Genomic DNA, 25,133 nt, shown 5'->3' on the forward strand with positions numbered 1-25,133 from the left:
AAAACTGTCAGTCATACATCAGACCCATTACATGCTGATAAAGGAAGGAGCAGAGATTCAGTGATTGAAGGAATCAACAGCTGCTAACAGTTCTCACTCTTTCATCTGCACAGCCCCTCCTCCCCATTTGCAGCCCAGCAGGAGATGAGCTCAGGAGAAGATCTGTACTCCACAGAGAGAAGTACAGGCTGATGCTCCACACGTCTTTTTATTGAATCTTTAAGAAAGCATTCAAATATAATACATTTGAATTACTGCTATTTTCATGTAAATCAGACAACCTATAGGCTGTTCATTAAAGCTTAGACCGTGCAGAAAAAGACAAGAGTTGCAATTAGTTATCAAACTTAATTTATTGAGGGATGACAAGCAATCCATTGAAGTGGAGTCCAGAAAAGGCACAACAATGAGCCATTAGCAGCAAAGATGGAAACAAAAAAATTATAATATAAGAACATTTATGCGAGACAGTGTTACAGACTGAAGTAAACAGTGAAGGATGTATCCATAACTTTATTTACAGCAAGTAAAGCAATACCAATATTGAAAATAATAGAAATAGTCCTGAATTTAAATTCTTACTGAAGTAAAAGTACAGAAGTATTATCAGCAAACTGTACGTAAAGAATCAAAAATAATTGTACTATATAACCAGCAGTGATATAATATTATTGGATTATTGTAATGTTGTATAAACATGCAAGCCAAATTTGTTGTAGCTGGTTGAAGTGAAGCTAATTTAACTACTTTATATACTTTTGGCTGGTCGAACCTATAGCAATACATCATTTTATAAACTGATCATGTGCAGCATTTCTCTCTGAAATGTAGTGGTGTAGAAGTATAATGTAGCAGAAAAAGTACCTCACTGACATAGTTATTCTCCACCACTGATTGAATAATGTATAAAGTTGTTGAAATGAGCTCCACCTCCTCCAGTTGCAACATTACACTGCTGTTTACATAGTAATGAATCATTAACAATATTACAATATGTCAGCTCTGCATGTCAATTTTGACAATCATTTTGCTATTAATATTGAATCATTCAATTTAGTCATTTGAAACTGAATGCGGGACTTGTAATTTTGAACTTTCACGGTGTGGTAATGCAACTTTTACTGAGATCTTCCACCGCTGTGTAACACACATCCTTTGGCTTCAAACATCAGTGATTGCTTCACATCTTGGCAGGTACCTTCCTCTCATTTTACTACCACACCACATAATAGCCATTTCTACTTGAACTCTTCCCTCAAGTTTCTTTTAAATTTTAGAAAAAAAAAAGTTTTCCACAGTTACACCAGCATCACATTTACATGTATGTTCTGTATCAGCTGGTTCCAACACTTCATTAAAGGCACATGATACCATAATTTTAACGGCCGCACCATCATATCAAAAGGAAATATTGTAGATGTCTTGTGTATTATTTTTTTAGCACTTCCCCAAAATTCAAACTGACATTTTTCTGTTTTTGGAAACTTTAGGATCTACCCCTGAAATCTAAAGTACTGTGGGTTTGAGTTGGCCGATCAACATGAGTTTGTAAAGACGGAGCCATTGGTGGGTCATGTAAAAGTTTGAAGAAGTAAAAAATAATAGTTTCAATAAATTAGTTGCTCTAATCGTCTGAGTTCTGCGTAGCTGCTTCCCCCTCTCACTGACTACAGACAACTCCCCCTCCCTCTGTTCTTCCAGAGCCTCAGTTGGGTAGACTGTGGGGCACCAGAAAGCCTGTGTTTTGTTTGAGTTGTGTTTAGTCCGTAATGATGCTCCTTAGCCTCAGAGCCAGCTCTGCACGTACACATGCAGCAGACAAATCCCTGTACTTGTCACAAGATAGCAATGTAAAGGCGAAGATCTCCACTCCACAGCTTAAACACCAACAACACACTAAATAGCCTTTAATGTATGCATGTGTGTTGGATCCTCGGTGTTTGACAGTGATCCTCTTGTCTTTTCCACGATACCGTTTGTCCTGTTGCGTAAAGCTCATGATGGTCCGGCTTCACAGTTTACAAGCTCCATGGATATCCACCTCAAAGTCGGGTGTTAAAGCTCCCAGAAGGATAAAAGGCTGGACAGCTAACAGCTGGCCCTGAAAAATCATATAATAATTTCTTATAACTTCTACTTTCTAACATATTTCAACCTGATTTTGTAACAGTAACAGTTGTCCTGCCCAGCCTATTCTATTTGCTTGTGAATCCAGCCCACTGTAAACCTTTAAGATCTTGTCTGATTATTTCTACAACCATATTCTCAAGCTTTTGCCGCATGTTTCTTATCACATCTGAGAAACGCAAGTTATTCCTTTCTAAAGTTATTATCTGTCTTCCCCTCAGTGTTCCTGCTGTAGTGCAGGCAAACTGCTGACGCCGGTCAGATGATTTGTGTGTGGAGTAATACGTGTTGACAGAGCGCTCGGTGCCTGCTAATACCAGCTGCAGACTGGAGGATGCAGGGCTGCTAATGCCCTTCGTCACTTCTGAGTTGGCTCTCAGCTCTCAGCGTCGTCGCTCAGCGTGGTGCTCGTCTGCCTCGGCTGTCCGCAGATCTCTGCAGTGTAATGTTTTTAGCCACCAGTAATCCATTAACTTAATGATCTCTTTGGGTATGGGCTCATTTTATTGCTTCTCTACTCCCCCTCCCCCCTTAACCTAATCAGCTTTCTTTTTTTTCTATGAGATATTCTGAAGCCAAAACCTTGTTGCTGATTAAATTCTCCTACAGGGTTCAGATATTTTCCTGATCAAAGCAGAATTCTCCTTGTTAGTTTTGCCAACAATATCAAACACAATTTGTTCATTTTTCATTACAGATGATAAAATTAGTTTTAATAATTTTGACTGGCTCATTAATAGACCAAAGGTAGCCTTTGTGGCACGTTCATTCTGAATACATTAACAAGCCGAGCGTGCAAGTTTAGTTTAGTTAGAGTCAGACTGCCGAGTGGTGTTTACTCAACGAAAATGACAAATTTCAAATAATGCTGTTAAACAGTTCAGCACATGAAAGGATGTGCTGTAATGATCAGGTTTGAAAGCTCTCAATACGAGTTCACCACTTTACTTGGACCACAGCTTCATAATAATATGACACACAAAGCTTTGTACTTTTATGCCGTGATTAAAGCTGGTAGCCCAGAGAAAGTTTTGACTGGCAAGAGAAATTGTTCTGTTGTGTGACTCATCCATCATTTAAACAGAACAGATTCAAAGTAGACGATGTATTTTTATTTTCACAAACTTAATTTAAAAGGGAAGAGAATGCAGCTATTTCTCATCCACTTGCTTCGGTTTTGCATCTTATAAAAAGGTCTTTACTTTGGAAGTGAAATGGTTCATTATTTCTGAAAAAAAAAAAAGTCTGTTTGCAAACTCAAACGTCTTTCAAATTCTTGGCGTTACTAGACAAGCTCTGGAATTTCAAACGATACTATGTTAAGTTTATCTGTGGGAAACGTTTGTTAAATATGGTGACATGACACAGACATGACCAAAGAAATTTGCTTTTGTCTGTATGCCATGGTCTTCCTCAGCAGGTGGGTTTTGCTCAGTTGTCATTGTGATACCGCCGTTATTAAATTGTCATCACATGACTAAAGTAAAGACGTGACTCCATCTGTTGAGAAAGACTTGAGCTGCAGATGTAAGTGTACGCTTCATTAAAGTAAATAAGAAAATGGGTGTATATGTACAAAATGTATAGGCATTTAAAGTCACATTTGAGACAAAATGGCAGAAAATTAAGGACATTAACAATATTAAAGTTTAGATAATAACCTACTGGAATTATAATGATTTATGCATTTCTCTTAAAGTTCTTAGTTACAGAACAATTGCTGAGGAAGTAGTTTTCATTTCTCCTGATTTCATGTCATTAACCTTTCCTACAAAGAGCAAGAATTTACTTTGAATAATTTCTTTAGATGGTCTATAAAACCGTGGACTTGAGATGAGATGAGTGCCTTTATACATTTCCAAAATATTTAGGACACTTTGTGTTGTGTCTGCTGTGTTCCTGCATCGGACATCATTCAGAAGGATGAAAAAAAGAAGTCGACCAAGCACGCACAAATGCAAATCTTACTCATTTTAACTTACAATTCATTAGTATTTCACAGCTTGTCAGTAAAGACAAACCCTGCTTTTAATGACCTGAGCGATTTGTCTGCGTACATCTGTCAATATGATCAAATATAAAGTAGTTGCTTTCATTCACTGTCCAGATGTCCAGCTGTGGCTGTAGGCCTCAGGGAACGTCCCTGAATGAAGGCAGGTGTTCAGTCCAGTTGGAACAGCTGTTTCTGTTGTTCACACAGCTCAGATATGAACCTGTCGCTGGGTTAAAGCCTCATTTTCCCCCTCCATTTCTTCCTCCTCCTTTTTGTCAAATACAAAATTATACTTGTACTCCTGTCGAGTGTGACCTTGGGGTGTTCTGCCACCAGCAGTTGGTTTCAATTATGTGTACTGGCACGGCTCTATAGCCGTCCCTGTTTAACTGACATTGTTACATCCACCATCTTGTCAGATCTGTGACCAAGCAAATATTCACAAGTATCTTTAATCTACTCCCCAAATTCCTGTTTTATCTGCATTGTACTCTTTTTGCTATAGCTGTTTTGTGATTTAGTTTTTCTGCGACTAACCAAGCTAGCATTTTCCCAGCTGTCTGAGGGTAATGTTTTGCTAATACAACCTTGTAAGTAACTGTTTATTCACTGTTCGGCTGACTGTTTTCCTCTTTTTACTTTTACTTTTGTGGATGTTTACTAGATTAATTAATGTGTTGTACTTCCCATGAGGATTTAATGTTGTTTTGATACTTTGTTTCTTGTTTCTACTTTGGTCTTCTAATTTTGCAGTTACAGTACAGTAACAAGGAAACTGGTTTAACAAAACAAAACAGTACCTTTGGCCTAACTCATCTTTTTCTGATTTGTAATCACTATCATAGAATCTGTTGTCCATCGTTGTTTAAAGCAAACTTTAGCTCACTGCATAGCTGTGCACCTACATGCATAGTGAGGGCAGAATATCGGGTGCACAAAGCAGTTTAAGGGCTCTGAAACACCAAGCTCACAGTCAGCCATTGGGGTCTATTGGACGCTCAGTACCATTCATTATTTGTTGAGCTGAAATGTTTAGTGTATTAGCTGGCAGAAAAATAATAATTGTGATAACCAAATCGTTATTTTTCAAGCAAAAAGTGTGACAAAATGCCAAACATTCTCTGGTTCCTGCCTCTCAAATGTAACTGTGACTTTGGGGCTTTTCACCCCACCTTTGAGTATGGCCGTTGAAAAGAGCTCTAAACACTTGTGCCTTCTGAACGTTATTTGCTAAATTAGGTAAAAGAAATCAGTCAACACTGACTATGAGAAGCGTCTGTTGCTGCACCGCATGAACAGTTTGTAAAGGCAGACATGTCCTGTCAAAAGTTTTATTTGTTTGGTAAAGGATGCTGTTTGGCATGTGGCCCAGTTCATTGTGCTCTCCCACACATCAGATAATTGGAGGCTTTTGAAATATCATGGTCCTGTCCTGGTCATGATGTTCAAACTGAGATGCGTGGCAAGGTTGATGTTGATTTTTCCTGCATTTTTGTAAGCTGTAAATTTCACCAAGCTGGGTTTGATGACTTGGGGGGGTGATCCTGCTGTTTGATGTCCAGAGCTCATTAATCCAAACCGCATCTGGTATGCAAGGTCAGACCCTACTTTGATGTGTATGGGCCAGCTCTGCCAAGTCTAGAGAGTCGAGAGGGCACTGTTCGTTTACGAAAGATCAGGAACTGTAGCAACCCTGACACATTTTGGCTCCTGTCCATCAACTACTGTGAGGATGAGGTCTAGTTTGTTAAAGGGGCCTCTTAGCTCTCCTGCAGCTGAAAGCGCGCACATTAACATTTCAGAGAAGCTGAATCAAATACAAATATTTTTCCCAAACACACAGGGTAATTGGAGGAATGTGTGGAACTTTAATGTTTTCTCGGGGGAAGCCACCATTGTAGTTTATAAGACGAAATGCACCATGATAACCCCAACTATATAAACGAAATATTAGTAGATATTAACCTACTGCTTCCATTTGTTTTTGCACCATAATAGTCTTTATAATAAAACTTTAAAAATTGCTTCTTTTTAAAAGAAAACCCAACAAAAAAACAACTAATTAATAATTTGAGAGTTTTGTTTGTGTGATTCGCAAAAGCCTTTTTGCATCGTTCAAGTTCCTTGGAAACGGAGAGGAATGAGTAGAAACACTGTTTGTTATGTAAAATTAAACCCACCCCCACTTTGCACCCAGCACAGGAATTCACTGCAATTAACTCTTGAGCGTCGCATGTAAATATGAAGGTTTGGGGCTCCGCGGGCAGGCCAGCACTCACTCACACACAAGGATCCTGGGCCTTTGTTCTCCCAGGGCTTTGGCTGGCTGCCACACTGCCTCAGTTGGCGGCACCTTGCTATCATTTTCTCACAATGGCTGGCGTGTGAGCCGTCCATCATTCCTCTCCTGTGTCTCTAAAGCACCCCCTCCTTGCCCCCCCCCCACCCCCACCCCCCCCACCCCCCACTCCACTGGCACCTCTCAAGCCTTGAGCATATTCAGGTTTACCCGTTCTCCGAGTGCATGCCAAGTCTTTCCTATCGTTCTGTCATCTTGCAGAAATAAACAAACCACCTAAGGTTATTTATTAATTCACTCTCTTTCACATGTGCTTTGATCAGATGTAAAGTATCCAAAGAGATCATTTCTGGAGGTCTTTGAGACTCTCAGACATAGAGCAGGATCTCTGCAAATTGGTTCCAGGTCTGCCTCATTTTGATTTATCCTCACTGACAATAACAGAAAGCAATACCAAGGAGTGTTGCTCTGTTGATATTTTTTCATGTTCCTAAAATACCATTCAGTATTCACTTGATACCAACAACAACATGATATCGGATCAAACTTGAGGTCCAAAGGAGATCTCTACAGGATGGTTGCAGAGTGATTAAAAACCAGCATGTAGCTGTTTAATCACACATCACATTTGGAATTGGACAGCAGTGTTTTTCCCAGAGTTGTACACACTTCTAGATTTGCAAATGTAAGTTTTTGTAATGTGTAATTAATGGTCAGAGTCATTCAGTCAATCAGTGCCTAAAGGATTTTCAATTATATTGTGTAATTATAATAATTATGCGACAAATTCCTTTTACACATACACATTTATGGTCCACGGTATAACCACAGCATTGGTTTGAATCAAGTCAGAGATTTCTTCTGATCGCTCCTTCAAATGAGTCTTTCATTCACTACCTTTTTGTTAATAAAAGCAAAAAAAACAGGATGTAAAATTAGTAAGAAAGAATCATGAGAAGCAACCAAATATCCAGGAGGAAGCTGGAAGCTGGAAGCTTCCCATATTGCTGGATTTGTTTTGTAACTAGAATCTTGTTTTAAGGTCTTCATACTTAGCGAGAGGTTTTGGTTCAGGATGGTTCAGGACAATTCACGTTACTTGGGACTCCTGGCATCATTAGGATGATGGGGGGTGAGGTGTCTGGTTTGGGAACATGGGGATATGTTTGGCAGCTTTCCTGGATGGGCTCAGCTGAATCTTTCTCTCTTTTCTCTAGGCATTGAACAGTACATGGATACACTCCAAGTGTTGTTCAAAGACGTTCAACTTGGTTATACAGGAATTTAGAATGCTTAATATGTGGGAGCTTGAGAAGCATCACTACTCTGTGTGTTGGCAGCCACATTCTGTGTCTTTGTATCATGTCCAGGTCTGCCGGGAGTCCCGCTCTGGTAGGATGGATGCTGTACGAAGGACTGAAGATTTTTGTAAAATGTAGCCCTTCTAAAACTTTGAGACAGGGTAGTAGCTGTGCTTGCTTGGCATCATGGGCCTTTCGCTAGCTTGCATGTCATCCTTTCCGCCTAAAGGCTCGTGCAGACTACACGACTTTCAGCGTCACACTACACAACTTGCCGTCTTGTGATGGGAGTCTTGAAGTCGTTGTGCCGTTCACACTAGGTGACTGTACACGAGCTGACAGCGGCTGTGTCACCAGACTGCTGGTCTCCAAACCATGTTTTGTCAAGAAAACACACCTGAAATGTGAAACGGGAAATTACGCGAACCTACATATGAAACAGCTGTTGTTTGTTATTATAAAGATACCAATTATAAAGACAAAGAATATGGGTGAAAGAATGGATTAGCACACTGCAGGTAGCAGGGATTGTCTGAGCTACAGAGAGAGCTGGAGGTGAGTAAAAGGTGTTTTTTGCGGTGAAAAAGTAGCTGCCTGCTCCGCCAGCTGCCTGCTGTCATTAGCTGGATGTGGATGTGGAGTCGGACGACTTCTCCAGATATTTGGCATGCTAGATATCTGGCAGACGTCAGCGATGTGGCAGTGATGTGTCGGGGAGCCGTTTTGATGCGCCGTTGAGTAGTTCACACATAACGACTGACGACCGCCGATCAACCGCTGATTTACTCCCGATCACAGCCTGACGGTCGCCGAGCTCGCCGATCGGGATAAAAATCGTGTAGTGTGAAGTAAGCTTAAGTGATTACCCAGTTTTAGCTTGCTAGAATAACTCATGCTGCTGACAGACTACTCTAACTATGTGCTGTTTTGCTGCAGGGGCAGGTGGTAATGTTGCAACAAAAAGTGAAGAGGGGAAAAAGGAAGTAGATAAACGTGTTAAGTTTGACCAGAAACTTCCAAAGGACATCGGACATGGCACATCACTGCTGAGAGTTTAACTATGTGGTTGTCACAGAGTGAGAAATATTATAAATGCCTGCGACAACAGTTTTGGCAGCCTTGCTCATAAGGATTCCCAAAAGTTCATAAAACAAAGGTTATCAGGAGCAAAACCCCTCTAGCACCAGAGACTGAGACTGAACCAACTTCACGTCTCCATCCTGATTACAGAGCACCATCATTAACACGCCTGTGGGTTGCTGATATAATTGCATTCTGTCAAGGTGCTGCACAAACATGTCACGTAAATACTGTATGTTTTATGGGCAGGACGGGTCCCTACTTTAGGCATCATCCCAGATTTCAGCAGTGAGATTTAAGCAAATTTGTATTTCACAAAGATACATTTATTTATTGTGTATATCACAGTTACTTAAAAGGAAAACCTGACTGACAAGTATCTCACATTTGACCTTGTGGGTCTAATACTCACACTACATAGATTTGGTGTTTGAGGCATTTCTGTAGTTATTGTTTGTCACGAAAGAGTTTAGTGTGTACTTCCTCCTTAAACTGAAAATTGGCGTTTTTACATTTCTGTTTGTGTACTAGTTAACAACAAGATAAAATAGGTAATGTGTACATCTGCACTTCTACACGGCATTTATAAATGTGAGGTACTGTTTTTTGCTCAAGGACATTTTCTTGTGCTGATTTTATTCAGTTTTGCTGCAGATTCAAACTCTCAAACCCTCTGGCCTTCAGTCTTTTCTTCATGCTTTTGTAAGGAAAACAACCTACTGCTGCCTCTACACAGAGAGAAGAAGAAAGCTTATAAAAGAGAGGAACAAGGAAGGCAGGCGGCAGAGGATGGAAGTCTACAGATTTATCACCCAGCCATGGAGTGGAAAGAAGTGCTGCTAGTCTGGAGTGCGGGTTTCCACTTCACTTTAATTCAGTGTGAAGTGTTTAGGACACATGAGTGTGGTTTGGGGAGATAAATGGGAAACCCAGGCCTTTTCCATTGAGACTGACACCTCTCTCTATTCTGATCTATAATGAACTCTCTCAGTAGTATTTACCACAGTTAGTTGTTGACAGGCTTCAGTTGTTGACAGGCTTCAGTGGTAATGTACTGCATGTCGATTCAGTTTATGAAGCATGTCTTGTTTTTCATCCTGTGAATTTCTTTTCTGACACGAGTGGGTGCCATCAGTTTTCAGTTGTCATTGAAGGAATATTAATGACAGCCGCTGTGTTCTGAACAATATGAAACTGCATTGGAGAGTATTTCAGGGGGGGATATCTGCCATCTAGTGGTGCAGATGTGTGCAGATGTTTTCCATAGCTGCACTGAATGTGTAAGTCATTTAGTTCCTCCTCTGCCTGTCTCAGCGATGATGGACACCACATACAAACTGCCACACCGCTGTGACACAAATGCACAGCATGTTAACTAGGGTTAATATTAGCACACAACATTTCGAAATATTTGGTCAACAGCTCTTGGGACCTTAGAGGATTTCTTTTAACACCTCACATTTAAATTTTCCATGCATTAACACTACGCATGTCTGTGTGTGTGTGTTTGAAGACAATTCCTTTTTAGTGGCTGTGAGAAATCTGCATTAAATGGCATGTTTGCTGAAAGCTGAATGACTTGGCCCTCATATTCTGAGGTCATTGTCACATTAATGGCTGCTTTTATTACCATAGAATGTTAACCTGAAGCACCGCTTGCCGTCTGAGAAGAAGCCGAGGAACTGCATGAAAATGATTACACTGCAATTATAACAGCCACTTTGTTGCGACTCCTCACTGCCCAGCTGTGTGCCACCTGCTGCCAAGAAATGGATTAGTTTCACTGCTCCTCTAATAAGACTGTTAGAACAACAGCGTGAGCTCAAATAAATGAATGAAAGCTGCAGATAGCGGGACAGAAATAGATTAATATTGTCAGACTGCGGCATGTGTCTTCATCCAGTCATAGCTGGAAAACTGGCAGAAGCACGGGGAGATTCTCATTATCTCTGAAGAACAGTGAACAGCCACGATAAAAACCTGTCAAACGTTCTCACACAGGATAGGCCAATGTCAAACAGAGAGTGTTTTGTGTCCCTGGAGGGCAGAAGTACAACCCAGGCGGTAATAAAACTCAGGCAGACCATGTTGGTCCTGTAAACGTAATCTGCAAAGTGTTAATTACAACCTGGCGCCTCTGTGAAGCTGTGTGTGCTGGAAGTCAGCTGAGTCGTCACCGGCGTCCTGATCTCCTTCCTAAACAACACGGCTTGCGCCATGGCGACAGCCTTGGAAACGAGATTTTCTCTCTGTTGATGATCTTGTTTGAATGGGCTGCTTTAAACAAATTAAGAGCCAGTCAGATGCTGTGTTTGTGTGACCCCTTTCTCCTCAGGGGTGTGTGTGTGAGTTGGGAGCCAAAGATCCTGTGTTGTTTACTGTCATTCATGTGAAGGGCTGAGGGTTTGTGTGTTTACCACACACAACTTCTCACAGATGACACTCATTGAAAATGGTCTTTGTGCTGCATAATGGCTCACAGCAATGTGAAGCCACTGCTGAAGAGCTGCAATAATTAATTGATTGGTCAACTGGCTGAAATTAATTGGCAAATATTTTGATAATCAATTGAACCTTTAGATAATTTCTTCAAGCAAAAAAGGCAAACACTATCTAGTTTCAGCTTCTCCAACCTCACGATTTGCTGCTTTTCTTCGTCATCATTAGACAAAATAGTAAACTGAATTGTTTTTCCTTGCCACTGACGGCAAGTGCTCGCTCAGCGTGGGAATTGTTGCGTCTCTATAAACAATAAAGACCTGCTCTATATGAAAAGCTCTGAGATAATTTATGTAATGATTTGGCGCTCTATAAATAAAATTTAATTCAACATCTTTGTTTCTTTGTTTTGTCAAATAAAAACAGGAATTTTGTCCTTGGGAAATTGTAATGGGCACAAAATGGTAAATTGATTAATTGAGAAAAAAATGTGAAAGATTCATCAGTCAGGAAAATAATTATTAGCTGCAGCCCTAAATGATGGTTCTCTTTTCATACTTTCACTTTATTCTTTCTGGTCATTTACATCCATCAGCTATCAGCTGTTTGATCTTGCACAGCATAAAGAACTGTTTTTTATGTACTCCCCTTGGTTTTTAGGAAATTCATCCCTCCCCTCTTTGGTGAGACTTAATTCAGAAACCTCTTTCTCTGTCTACCTCTTCTCTGTAGCCCCTGAGGAGGGTTCAGTCAATGAGCCCCTCTTTTAGATTTTGTTATTTTGTTATTGTGTAATGGCCTCCAAAGGTTGAAGGATGGCTCCTCTACAGGTCTCCCTGAGGAGCGAACCCTCTATCTAGACATTAATCTACTGCTGTGAGACAGACACGCTTGTTTAGCTAGCACAAAGCCCAGTAAGCTGTTGTCTCTGAGAAAAAGCTGGCCGTCTCCAGAGCCACTGGAGGCTGCGATGGCTGGAGCCAGAGTAATGACCTGTGAAATTCACCGATAGACTTGTCCTGTTGCACACAGGTCCGCCGGCACCGGGCCTTGTTCGTGGCCTGCAGCTGATTTATCAGTGCGCCTCTCCTGGTGCCACTGGCTTTATGGAGTTTCATGTGGGTTGACCAGAGGTTTGAATGAATGAATGCAGTATTTGTGAATGTCAAGCTTGGAAAGATCTGTATGGATAGACTTTTCTAACTTGGCTTGCAGATGTTCTAGCAGAACAACTTGACATTAAACTCCTATAACTGTGATTGAATTAGCCTGTAACTTATCTGTTGAAATGCTTTCTAAAAGCTGCGTTTTAGGTTGTTGCTTCTAAATTCATTTGGTTAAATTGTCAATATTTGAGCTCCATTTCCACTAGTGCTTCATAGCAATGGTTTCAAATATTTACACTGCTTTGTCCTGTCAAATAGTCAATATTTTCTCTCCTTCTCAATCAGATTAGGATGTGAGGCTGAAAGTTAAGGAGAGAAGCCTTTGAAGGCAGTAAGGAGAGTAGCTGTGTCCTCCCCAGAGCAGATTATACAAAGATCAGAAGGGCAAACTTCCCGCTGGCACCTTCTGTCTGGTAGATACAGTTTGACTTTGTTACCTCAGTTTCACAGCAGAGGGAGATTCCTCCTTATTCCTGCCCTGTGGGTGTCAAAAGAAACGCCTTGCTGGAAGAGAAACGGGTTTCACGTCAAAAACTGCTTTTGTACAATAACTCCTAAGACTCTTTGTCGTACTACCTTCTTTCTTGCTTTTTATTTGACTTTCTCCTGTTCTCTCTGCTATCTCTTAACAGTGCTTTACCACATTGTATTATTATTTAATCATCAGTGTTGTTGTTACAGACATGGAGATATCTGAGCCATGTCTAAATGATTTACAGCATAATGTATGTAAATCAGTTAGTGAACAGGAATCTACACCTAGGCCAGTGACTGTTCACGGCTGCACAGTAGCGCTTTAGGTAAAATGCTAATGCTAACTTGGTGGTGTTTAGCAGCTATAATGTTTAACATGTTCATCATCTTAGTTTAGTGTGTTAACATACTAACATTTGCTAAGTAGCACTAACAAAGTGAGGCTAATGGAAATGTTATCGTTTTTTAAATAAATCATCATGGCAGTCCATCCTCATATTTGTCAGTATATCAGTCTGTAACACTGTCATCCCTAATGACAAACTACTAATGTGGGTCATAAAATGGAGGTAAACATTGGCTCATATACTTAAGATCACAAGATCACTGAGATTTGCATTAATCAGTATTTTTATAGTAACATTGAATCAGTGAGTATGTGAAGGTTCATTCGTGGCACAATTTTGCTTTCTTGGCCTTACTAACGTGTAACCACAGCTCTTCCATGATTCTTTCTTAAGCTTTAACTTTGTGTCATTGTCCCTTTAGAAAATTGAATGAATTTAGGTGCCAAGAAACAAGTGGTAGTGCTTGATAATCACTGATACATTAAATCCCACAAATCTTCTAGATGGGTTAAATTTAAAACAACCTACCTACTTGGGTAGCAGAGATTTTGTGGTTTGGAGTTTAGCCTGTCTAATAAGTATTACATATCATTTGGTGTGCGTCAAGGCTCAGTTTTAGGTCCTTTTTAATTGTTTTAATGTTGAAACACTTCCCCCTCTGTGATGTCATCCAGAGACACTGCTGTGCTAATGTTATGCAACTGCATTTTGCCATTTACAAAACACTAGGCCTGGTTGCTACTTTTTAAACTGTGTGAGATAGACAGTATAGTTCTTGATGTCTAAGAACATCTTACCGCTCTACCAGGACTGTGTTACTACCTATTGACTCCATGGGAAAAAACATATTCGGTCAACTATACAATCAGTGCCATTTCTACCTAGTTTTATGAGGCAGAAATATTTTTATAATTCATCATTTTTTACTTGAAGTTTGAACGACATATTAGGACTTTCAAGAACATTGTATTGTAAAATTTCCACCCATCTATTTTTCTTTCAGGCCAATACTGAGAAGGGCTTACGGTCTTGTCTGATTTCCCTAAATAGTAAAAATTTGCTGTAGCATCCCACTTTTTGCTGACAATGAATGAGGGAAAAATGTGAAAATATTACTTTTATTTTAAAATCACCATATTTGTTGCTTGTGAACTTCAATAGAGTTAGTTTTAAAGTTAGAGAATGGAATAAAAATATCTTGGGTGTGCTTGTAAGTTAAAACATTTACTATTTCTTTAAATCCTCTAGGGGTCCCCTGCTGACGCTCCTCATGAGGCTAGGACGTACACTTTTTTTTTTTAAATTAACAAAATCTGATTTTAGTTATGATTCGTTCATTCAGTTACTTTATATTTATATTCCAGAAACCTCTTTCTGTAGAAGCTTCAAATTAGCAATTTTTTACACAATATGGCTCGGACATTGCTCTCTCACGTATTACAGGTAGCGGAGTGGCAAGTGAAAAAGTGTTTGTAGAGCCAGGATGACATAAGATACCATGACTAATCAATAGGTTTTCTCTCTGCCTGCTTGCCCGTCAGGTGTCCATGAATTCAGAGGGAAGGAGGCGGAGTTCATGTGGTGTAATAAAAGTAAGCTTGGAGGAAAATGTGACAGATGTGGAGGCCTGTGCCAGCGAGAAAAGCGAGAGTTGGACTGTCAGACATGTCGACTCCGGCGTAGTGATGGATGGAGAGTGAGGTAAGACAGATGACATCGTCTGTCTGAGGCTGTGTTGTCATAGTGGAGGATTGCCGCTTGTCTTAACCTCTCAATATCAGAGAGCAAACTGAAGTTTGTTTACACTGCTCCAGTGGAGTGATTTAGAATGAGGGGCGAGGGAGAGTGGGTGTAGAAGGTATGCTCGCTGGAGGGTCAGATCAGGTTTCTAAACATTCCCTTTGAAATCGAATAGCAACCATCCCAGGCGTTTTAAACCCAACCAGTCCCACTTGGTTGCAAGGTGGAGAGGAGTCCAAACACAAATACAAACAGAGGAAATTAAATATCAGTATCAGTATCGGCCTTTAAACACCCATATCAGTCAATCCAGCCTGGACCGTGCCAAACTAAAAAAGTGGGTAAATTATTGCTCTAGTTTGGTATGGAGCCATCACAAAGCAATAAAAAGGCCAAATGCAAGAGTTACAAGAAGCACTAATGTGTACTTCTGAGAATAGAGAACCTTTTTTGACAATATTTTTCTTTCTTTTCTACAATTAATTTATTTATAAAAATGATTGTCTGCCTTGAAATGTAAGTAACATCTTTTCTGCAAATGAAAAGGTCAGTAAAATAAGCTCCTATACTACCCTAATCGTGTCTTTGGTTGCATCCTTTGTATCATTTGCTTACTTTAAACAATGCATCATGGAAAAAGCTTATTTGTGGCTTTTAAACAAAGGCCAGAGTTAAGCAAAGCGCTGATTGATTTACGGCATCTTGTGTTGCTAAAACAATAAGATGTCCTGGGGAAAAAAACAAAAACATCCCTGGAGATGAACTTGCTGAATGCTCTTCAAAACAACATGGTTTGGGGTGTGTGTTATTGCGATGGAAGATGAATTGGAGTCTGGCTTATTTTGCCAGGAGTCAGGTGTGGGGTTGGGGTGGGTGTCGGTGTTGGGGTTGGTGCATCGGCACTGGGGGTGAAGAAGGGGTTTAGGCTTATTTCCAGGCCCGGCCTGAAGTCAGCGCTGGGCTGGGCTGTTGGGTATATATGTGTGTGTTGGGCTGGGGGGGTGGGGTTGGGATTACACTGTCACACTGTTCATACTGTTTATGCATACCAGGCCACTGTGAGTGCCTCTTTGTCGCGTAAGTGTTTACTTGAATTTATTTTGGGAGAATTCCACATGACTGGGACGGGGATCTCTATAAATTATGGAATCGAGCGCTTTGTGTAATGATAACTTCTGTCAGTTAGTCAGGCTTTGTGACAGTGTTTTTAAGAGTGTGTAAATACAGGGGTGGTGAAAGAGGGAGAGGGGTGTGTGTGTGTTGAAAGGTACTGCAGGCTTTCTTGTTCATTTAGTCTCTTCAGCAGAACAATAACAATGCTTCAAAATGAGCTTCTTACACAACTTTCCTCACCAGCAGTGGACTGTATTGCTACTTGTATTTATGTATTTAAGTACTGTACTTACAGTACAGTTCTGGTATATTTGCACTTTAGTTGAGTATTTACATTTTATGGTACTTTAAACTTCTACTACACTTCATTTCACTGGGAAAATGTGTACCTTTATTTGACAGTTATAGTTACTTCTTATTTTGCATTATCATATTATACAATATGATGCATTAATCCATCAATTGTTTAGTATATGAAATGCCTTTTCGAAATTCCCAGAGCAGTTTAAAAAAGCCAAAGCGATTCACTTACATTTATTCATTTAGCTGATGCTTTTATCCAGAGCGACTGACTATTGCTATTTATGTCAGAGGATAGCAACTAGCAACTCTGAAGCAACTAAGGGTTAAGTGCCATGCTCAGGGACACAATGGTGGATGGGTGACAGTGGGGAGTTGAACCCGGGTCTCTCACACCAAAGGCATGCGTCTTATTCACTGAGATATGAGGTACAGAAAAACTGCGGATTCTCCGATTGCTGAAGCTTGATCCAATAAAAGTTGGCTGTATTGTCCTCTGTCCTGTCAGTGTGTTTACTGAGAGATTATTTGATTTGAACAATTAAGTGCCAAATCACTGAACTGACTTATTCTGTGGTTGCCTCTGAGAACAGTGAAATACTCCCAAGTTTGTGGGCAGGATACACAAGGTATTGCACAGCCAAACCGTACAATCACTCAGTTCTCACATAGACCCAAAGCAAATCAAATGGAATGAGATGCTGAAATTGAATCACTGAACTTAGAGTGAAAGTTTTGGCATGCCAGATGCATGTACAGGATTCAAATGTTATTAAGATCATCAGAGGGGGATGCAGTGGAAATGGAGGACATCTACATTTCTCTTGGCAAGCACTTGAAATTAGAAACTGTGGTTGTAGATAACTCAAAATTGGAGCCTTTGTTGAGTGAAAAATTATTATTATTGTTATTATTATTAGAGATTGTATTACTGTATTGGGGGCTTTAAATGTGAGAAAGTCAGAAAATGTAGTTTCTGTTGTCCGTATATAAAATACATTGAGTTTATGGATTGCAATCTCATGTGTAAACTAACAGATTATATAATTATGGTTAATTAAGAAACTGAAGCACTCCTGGGTGTCTCAACCTTAGAGTGCAACAGTGCCATCTTGTGGCTGTTGCAGCACATGTGACCATGAGTCAAAGTGGATAGTTTTGCAGCACAGATAAGAGATAGAAAGTCATGTTAACTGGGTTTCTACCATCTTGTTATTTAGCAGTGTTTCTAATGAAGACTACAGCTGCACTGCTTCAGAGAGAATGAAAGATCAAATCCAGTATTGACATCTTGTAAATGTTGATGAATTTCTGATCAGCATTATAAACCACTCCCTTACAAGTCCGTGACACCTTTTTGAAAAGCAAACATCATCAGCTTCGTACCTGCTGAAGGTAGGGCTACTAACAGTTACTTTCATTGTCAATCTGTTTATTTATTTAACTGGTTGGTTAGTCTGTAAAATGTAAAATAATTTTAAATCCACTGTGGTGTTTTCAAATTGCTCATTTTGTCAGACAAAACCCACATATTCAGTAAACAGGATGGGCTTCCTCACATTTAAGAAGCTGGAACCAGCAAATGGCATTTTTGCTTGATAAATTACGTTAAAAAAACAAGTCAAACAAAAGGTTGTACCATTTATTTGTTAATGTGACAGGTGGCACAATACAATGATTGATGACACTGTCCTACCCTGAAAGGCTCTTGATCTGAAATAAATATATTGTAAAGAGAACATAACATTGAGATGGTTAGTAGATCTAAAAAAGAAGACCACAACTGGAAACATTTATGCCAAGTTCGTTCTTTTCATCAATTACAGAAAAAAGTAGATGCAATAAAAAAACACTTTCATATATAAACACCTTGCATTACCCCATAGCCTATCACATGGTAGCGATGAATGACATTCTGTTTGCGACTAGACTAATTTTTACCCAACGCTGGATGTACTTTTAAAAAGATAAATGCTGGAGCTTTGTTGACAAGAAGAAACCAAATGCTGTGTACTACCATTTTTTCCAGTTAACACCTGTAATATGACATGCACTCCTTTAGTTTTTTGCTGATTGGAAACTCCCTTTATACCTTTAACCTAAACCACTCTTACTGTTGCAATAAGGCAACAAATATTTGTTCCATACATTTGTGTTAAGTCTTCAAGCAGGGATTTTTCCCTTCAAAACAATATGAACAGGAACCCAAAAATGTTCCAGTCTCCATGCTATGCTCTAGGGGTACTCCTTTCATGAACAAACTGAAATTCTAGCTATCTTTGGGGTAATGCCTTTGTGTTTAGTCTTTGAGAGAAAGGAAGGCACAGTCTGCAGAGCAGGATTAGACAGAAGAGTTCAGTCGAAGTGCTTTGTTGCAGAACTCCTCTCAAGGGAGCAGAAAGTAGCGCACATTGTTGTGGTTTCTTTTCCGTTACATCAGATAAAGACTTTTTTTTTCTCTGGGAGGCCGGGCCTGCAGCTCCTGAACCCATGCAGGTGGGTGAAATGAGATGTCTGCAGCTGCAAGGGAAAAAAACAAAACAAAACAAAAAACAACCTGGTATTCATGTACTGGAAAGGAAACACCAGTTGCAACAGACAGAATGAAGTCTGGTGCTTTGTGGTCAGCGACAAACAATGCCGAACAGTTTATTGTCCACACCCAACCTTTACCACAGTGGTTTGAAACCAATTGCTGTCAGCGATCGGAACGTCTCATGGAAAGCTCTGGCAGGCTGAGGGAAAAGCACCAGCAGGTGTACTGTCCATGATCATCCTGCCATGTCAACGCAAGCACTTATTCTCCATATTAATAACAAGTCTAAGAAGATTCAAGTTGCTGGTGAATACCTTGAAGGACGGAACTGATGCAAAGGCAGAAGAGCAAACCTCACCCAGGGCCGAGTCTTATCACGCTGGGAAGGGACAGAGATACTCTATCTTATTCCCCGCATGCTTCTGTCCGTTTGGGAAAACTGCGCCGATAAACTGGCTGCACTGTGGAATGAAACTTCTTTTCGAGGCGACAATGGTGCGTACAGTTCAACAGTGTGGACCTCGGAGGTTGTTCTGGTGGAGAAAATGAAGCTGTTGTCTGCTGCTCGCTGGTACTAACAAGTTTATACAGCAGTAGAACTATATAAAAACAATTATATAGACACAATGATGGTATACCCTGGAGGGAAAGGTTTTCCTATCCCGAGAGAAATGAATATACAGAACATAGCAAAACAGTGAAAAAAAAAAAAGAGGTAGCTAATTTATGAAACATTAAAATAATACTATACTAAGAATCAAAAACTGGCTTACATTAGCTATTGACTGATATGGATTCAACACAGTGACACTATGAACTAAATGTCTGCTACCCATAAAAGACGCTCCTGCTCCTGCCTACCCTTTCTTCATTAAGATATTCCTCTAATCTGCTGTGTTGGATGTTATAACAAAACAGGTTATTTCATCATCAGAGAAACACAGAGCAACATATATGAATGTTAATATTTCGCATAGATTCAGCAACATTCATAGAGCGTTGGGAGTTTTCTCATGTTTCTTAAAAGTTGAATACATTTGTCCAGAACCCCAGCAACAATGCAATTTTGGACTCAATGATCCACAAAGATTTATCTACTTGATATTATCATCAGGTAAGACCAATATGCTGCCTCTTGCATCTCTGTGGGCATTGTCCTTCTCCACTGCCATTTCTTCAACAATGTGTAGACAAATAAATAAGCACAATCAAGAAGTGATTTTCTGTCCTTTTTGTTAACTTTTTTTTAACCTAAAAATTGGTCTTTTACTAAAAGAAGATGAAGCAAATTAACCTCCATTCCTTGATGCATTCCTCGGGAATTCTCCAGCCAAAAGTTTATCTAATTCCTTCCGAACCCATAACCCCTCTGCTCGCTTCAAAGCCCATCTGGTTTGCAGTATCTGGGGTCCTGTCAGTAGTTGCGAATGCTGAAGAAACCCACACTGGTTGGCGACTCCTTGACTGTGACAGTAACTAGATTAGCAGTGACATCCGTTACAAACACATGTTCTATCAGACTACGTGTGGGTTTCCAGTCCTGGCTCTGGACCGCTACAGAGCGATCCTGTCCAGCATAGGAACAATCCTGATCGGAGTCTGAGCTGCTCTCGTCTTCACCCGTACTCATGTCATTCATTTTGGCTTTCTTGCCGTCTTTGGAGGCCGCTCTCTCTTGCGGACTCTGGACCTCTGTAGAGGACTTCTGCACGCCGTCCAGCCTGCCTTGGACTCTGGGGGTCTGGATTTCAGGTGCCTCCTTGACCTTGTCTGCTCCAGGCTGGCTCTTTCTGGCCAGTAGTCGTCCCAGGGTTGCTGGACTCCTTGGAGCATTATACTCCTGATTTTGTGTGGCTGTAGTTTTCCTCGCTGGGTTTGTTGCATTTCTCAGGCCTGAGACTGGAGTAGTGCCATTTCCAGGAGCATCATTGCTTTGCACCAGTTTGTTCTGAAGGTTGAGGGGCTGAAGGCCAGGACCCTGATTGGAGGTGGCATTCTTAGATGGTAACGAAGCCACTGCTTTAGTACTGGGTATCCGCTGCAGTGTTGACACAGGGGCCTGGGGCTTCTTTTGTCCATTGGGGGAACTTAGTGTATGCTGAGTGGTTCCTTGAATGGGGTGTTTGGATGTATTCAAATTCAACGCTGCTACCCCTTTTGATTTACTAGCAGCTGCTTTTAAATCCAGACTTGTCCCGCTGCTCATACTGGACATTGACAGTTTACCCTCAGTGACATTCTTGCTCTGGCTGGATTTGCTCAGGGAGGGGGAAGCAGATTGTACTGACCTGCCAGATCCCACAGAGGTCATGGGGTTTTTAACAGCCCCGCCCGGGGTCAGAGAGCTCCTGTTCTGACCACCCACTGCATCCCTAGGCGAGCCCCGGTGAAAACCCATAAAGGTGAAGCTTGCTGGGTGAACAGGCTTCTTGATCGCTCCTGGAAGATCTGTATCTTTGGGTGACTTTGGGATTTTGCGAGCGCCCTTGTTCTGTTGAAATTCCTTCACGTCAGGGGGCAGAGGTTTCCTGCTTCGTTTCTTTGGGGGCTCCTGTTTTGCAACGACAATCTGCGCCTTCTTCTGAGGGACAGGATGAAGGTCTCGTGTTCTGATGCTTGGGTTTGCCTGTGTAGCGTGGCCGTCGTCGTCATCGTCGTCATCGTCGTCTGATGACGACGAAGAGGAGGAGCACGAGGATGAGGAATCGGAGGACGATCCAGATGATGAGCCAGATGAAGAGCTGCTTGACTTTGGAGCCTCGGGCACATTTTCCTAAATTTAACAGCAAAAATTAGATACCGTGTTCTTAAGCCATCAAAGAATGATATTCTGCTGTGGATTATACTTACTAGGATTTTCCGTGGTCGTCCCCTTGGCCTTTTCCCTTTCTTACGCATCAAAAGCTCCTTTTCTTGTTCTCTATTTAAAAACATTTAACAAACACTTAATGAGTATTCATTGTGTAATGCTATACCTCCACATTTTCGCTTACTGTTTCTGTCTGAAGTTTTTGTCAGTATGATTAAAACATAAACTAGATGATCAGGATGATTGCAAACAAATTTATATATCCGCTACATACTGTATATCCATATAGCACATTTGAATATGGATTACAACTGCATCTAACTTTTATTAAGTAGGTTAGATTTTAAAATGTGATGTAAAGAAATCAAGATCATAGCAAAAACTGCAAAAAGCCTTTACATGGGAAAGATGCAACAAGACTGTCTCTTAAATCATGTCACTTAATGTGTGTTAGTGTGCTAATGTATCGATAAGGGCACTCACTTCTTGTTGAATGCAGCTAACAGTCTTGGGTCAAGGATGTTTTCTTGGGGCTCCCAGCTGTTGTGTCTGAAATAAATTGATTGTAAAAGAGTGTCACACGTGTTTGTCAAAGTACAGTGGAACGGTGGCCCAGCAAGGATATATGGACCCTCCAGCCTCAGCAGTGACTCCAAATTTAGATAGCAGAGGACTCAGTTGTTCCAGAAGCCATAAACTTACTATAGGCAACCTGTATGTTACCTGACATAAATTATATTATATTATTAAGGAGTGGCAGGATTCAAGTTAGCTCAAAACAGGGTGAGAACAAAAAGAAGTAATAAAAAATAAAAGTATACTATAAATTAGACAAAGAGACCAGTATAATGCAGCACTTTATAGAAAAGAGAAGTTAAAACACTTGTAAATAATCTTAACAAGTGACTAAACTGAGTCATAATTTCCCATCACACTTTTTACATGGGGGGGAAAATAATTCTGGTTTTGAACCTATTTTCAACTGCTTGTTTCCACAGATATGTATAATCTAATTAGACAATCAAACAAACATTTAACTAACATATTAGTCGTAACATAAAACTTGATTTGCAGTGTAAATGATTTGAACCCATGTGAATTGACTGAAAGTGGCGGTTTTCGTCTAACAGCATCTGAAAGCGAAACAGACCATCACGCCCAGCACACGCAGCGGCTGCCCAGCTGTGCAGAGGCGAGAAAGTAGGCAGGCACTGAATTTCTCTCCCAAGAATGAAATGGAACAAGCTTTGCGATCAATTTGCCAAAGCTAAAAAGAGGACTGCATGCTGGTGGGGTGTGGTGAGAATTTGAAACATTTTCTGGGGCTGTTACAGAAATATGTGGGGAATTTTTGGGAAACTTTGGCTATTTCACTGAAATATCACAGAAGGTACTTTACAACTTGCCTCCCCCACAGATGCTAAATCAGATTCAGTTTTGAGTTATTGTTCTTTCCACAGTGAGCATGACTGTGCTGGTGAACGCCAGACTGTTCATCTTTGTAGAAAAGCATGAACGCACCAGGAAGGAAGAACACTTTCAGGTCATGGAAGTGACTGATATTTATGGGAAGTAAAAACTTTGTTGTGCTTGTGATGGCAAAAATAACTGTTTTTCCCGTTGCACCATGTGACAAGCCCCAGCTGTTTTATTGCTATATTAATCTCATTTTGCTTTGTTTTAGCTGCACCATACTTTTTATTTATAGATTTGAAAAATCACAGCATCTGTTGGCTCCCTTCCTGAGTGTTGGTGCACAATGAGCTGTGTTGCAAGTGTCTTAAAAAAAAATTGAACACATTTAGGAGAAAAGAAAACTTAAAAACTGATAACAGGCCACTTGCATGTGTAATGACCTTTCTCCTCATCACTTGTTGTTGAATAGCCTATTCTGATCAGCAGCCACCAGTGAAATAATCAACCCCCACCCTTTCCCTGCACACACGTACACACACACACACACACACAAAGGATGTGGTTCTAACAGAAAGCCATGGAGCTGGCAGGCAGCAGTGTGCATTGACGGTGGATTAGAGCAACAATGTGGACTGAACAGAAAGGGCAAGTGACAAGAAACGAAGGTAGAGCGGAGCCTTACAAGCGTCAGAATATAAACATAGCAAAATAACTGGAGAAATTTGAGTTATGCAACGAACCTAACATTATATAAGGTAGTTAAAGATCTATATAGCAAACAGCCCTCGCAAATTTGGTTTTCGAGTCTCACACACACAAATAAAACTCGTTTAAAGTCGAGAATAAACAACACGATTATCTGAATAGAAGAATGATAAAACAGAGAGATCAAACGCATATAGCCTAAAAATAATTTTCTTCGGCTTTCCGCTAACTTCCCAAATTTGAGGTGTTATGAACAAAAGAAGGCAAATGTAAATGCAGAATTTGGGAGCTGTATTGGGAAAAACCGCCGGTAAAAACACTGTGTTGCAGTGTGGACTCGGTGATTTAACAAAGAAAAATAAAGGTTTAGCTTCCAGGTTTCCTAAAAGCAACAAGCGACACGTTGTTGTTGTTGTTTTCATTGTTTCGGGCTGAGCACCACTTGTACTTACTTGGATGACCATCCCCTCCACTTCACGAGAAACTCCAACTTTCCCTGAAAGAAAAACCAAGAGCGGAAGTACGTTTTTAAAAAAATCAGCCGCTACAAAACACCCGAATAAAAGTCACAATGATTCACAGCTCGGACCTTTTTCAGTCGTTTGTTTAAAATGCATTCCGCATCAAAAACCTGCTCTCCCACGGCGCTGAGCTCCTCCATGTCTGCCTTCACCTCGAGTAAGAATCCTTTATCAAAAGACCAGAGGCGCGTCCAGCGTAGCGCAATTACGCGCGAACAGGACCGGATATTCATTGTCTTTCCTTCAAAGTAAAAGTCTCAGCTAAAGCACAGATAACATTGGAAATGTGCAATTTCTGACTTCTGAAAGAAAATTTGGAATGGAGGTGAAGTTACTAATGTGAAAAATGAAAGTGATGGATTGATATTTGATTGCACATAGTGTGTATAGTTTGTCTATATCTTATATATTTGTGAATTTACCTGTGTGAATATTGTCCATGATTCTTCTTTTTTTTTTTTTCTGATTCTACTTTAATCTTATTTTGTTCTTTCTTGTTGTGCTTCTGTGCCATTTAATTTATATATTTTTGAGTCAACTCTGATACATTTAGTTTAGTTAGTTATTTTTATTTATATAAAAAGATCAGTCTGTTAGGGACAATGCTCATTTATTAGCAGAAAATAACACTTAAATAAGCCAGAGTTAAAATATAAGTCTAATTTCAATCTGTTGTCCCAGATAAGATGTTTAAAATACACGTCTTAAGTATAAGACAACTTCTCATATTAATGTTATATACTATAAAAATATCATGCAAGTTGCAT

General features: G+C 40.3%; 1 protein-coding gene and 1 long non-coding RNA gene across 2 annotated transcripts in view; one reads left to right on the top strand and one right to left on the bottom strand.

Annotated features, from left to right (window-relative positions):
* Positions 1 to 15,530, top strand: part of LOC119894743 — a 53,663-nt gene extending 38,133 nt beyond the window's left edge. Inside the window, exon 4 of the long non-coding RNA XR_005442974.1 lies at positions 14,768 to 15,530. This is a non-coding gene — a long non-coding RNA (uncharacterized LOC119894743). The remainder of the gene's footprint in view (positions 1 to 14,767) is intronic.
* Positions 15,531 to 18,007: 2,477 nt separating this feature from the next.
* On the bottom strand, positions 18,008 to 24,543 carry cbx2 (chromobox homolog 2 (Drosophila Pc class)). Its single transcript, XM_038707422.1, has 5 exons — positions 24,435 to 24,543; positions 24,298 to 24,341; positions 22,208 to 22,273; positions 21,766 to 21,835; positions 18,008 to 21,688 (listed from the first exon to the last, which is right to left on the bottom strand). Exons 1-5 carry the CDS (start codon positions 24,504 to 24,506, stop codon positions 20,330 to 20,332), a joined length of 1,611 nt encoding a protein of 536 aa, XP_038563350.1. The 5' UTR covers positions 24,507 to 24,543; the 3' UTR covers positions 18,008 to 20,329.
* Between the last annotated feature and the right edge of the window lie 590 nt (positions 24,544 to 25,133).

This window comes from Micropterus salmoides, unplaced genomic scaffold (genome assembly GCF_014851395.1).
Source record: "Micropterus salmoides isolate LMB-PRFRI ecotype aquatic unplaced genomic scaffold, ASM1485139v1 Ms_hic_scaffold_10, whole genome shotgun sequence".
Taxonomy (NCBI): Eukaryota; Metazoa; Chordata; class Actinopteri; order Centrarchiformes; family Centrarchidae; genus Micropterus; species Micropterus salmoides.

Excerpts from the sequence above, each read along its gene's own strand:
- cbx2 (XM_038707422.1), bottom strand. The coding sequence starts at position 24,506 with ATGGAGGAGCTCAGCGCCGTGGGAGAGCAGGTTTTTGATGCGGAATGC. Across the intron at positions 21,836-22,207 it reads TTAGCTGCATTCAACAAGAA|AGAACAAGAAAAGGAGCTTT; the intron begins GTGAGTGCCCTT and ends GTTTTTAAATAG. Across the intron at positions 21,689-21,765 it reads GACGACCACGGAAAATCCTA|GAAAATGTGCCCGAGGCTCC; the intron begins GTAAGTATAATC and ends TGTTAAATTTAG.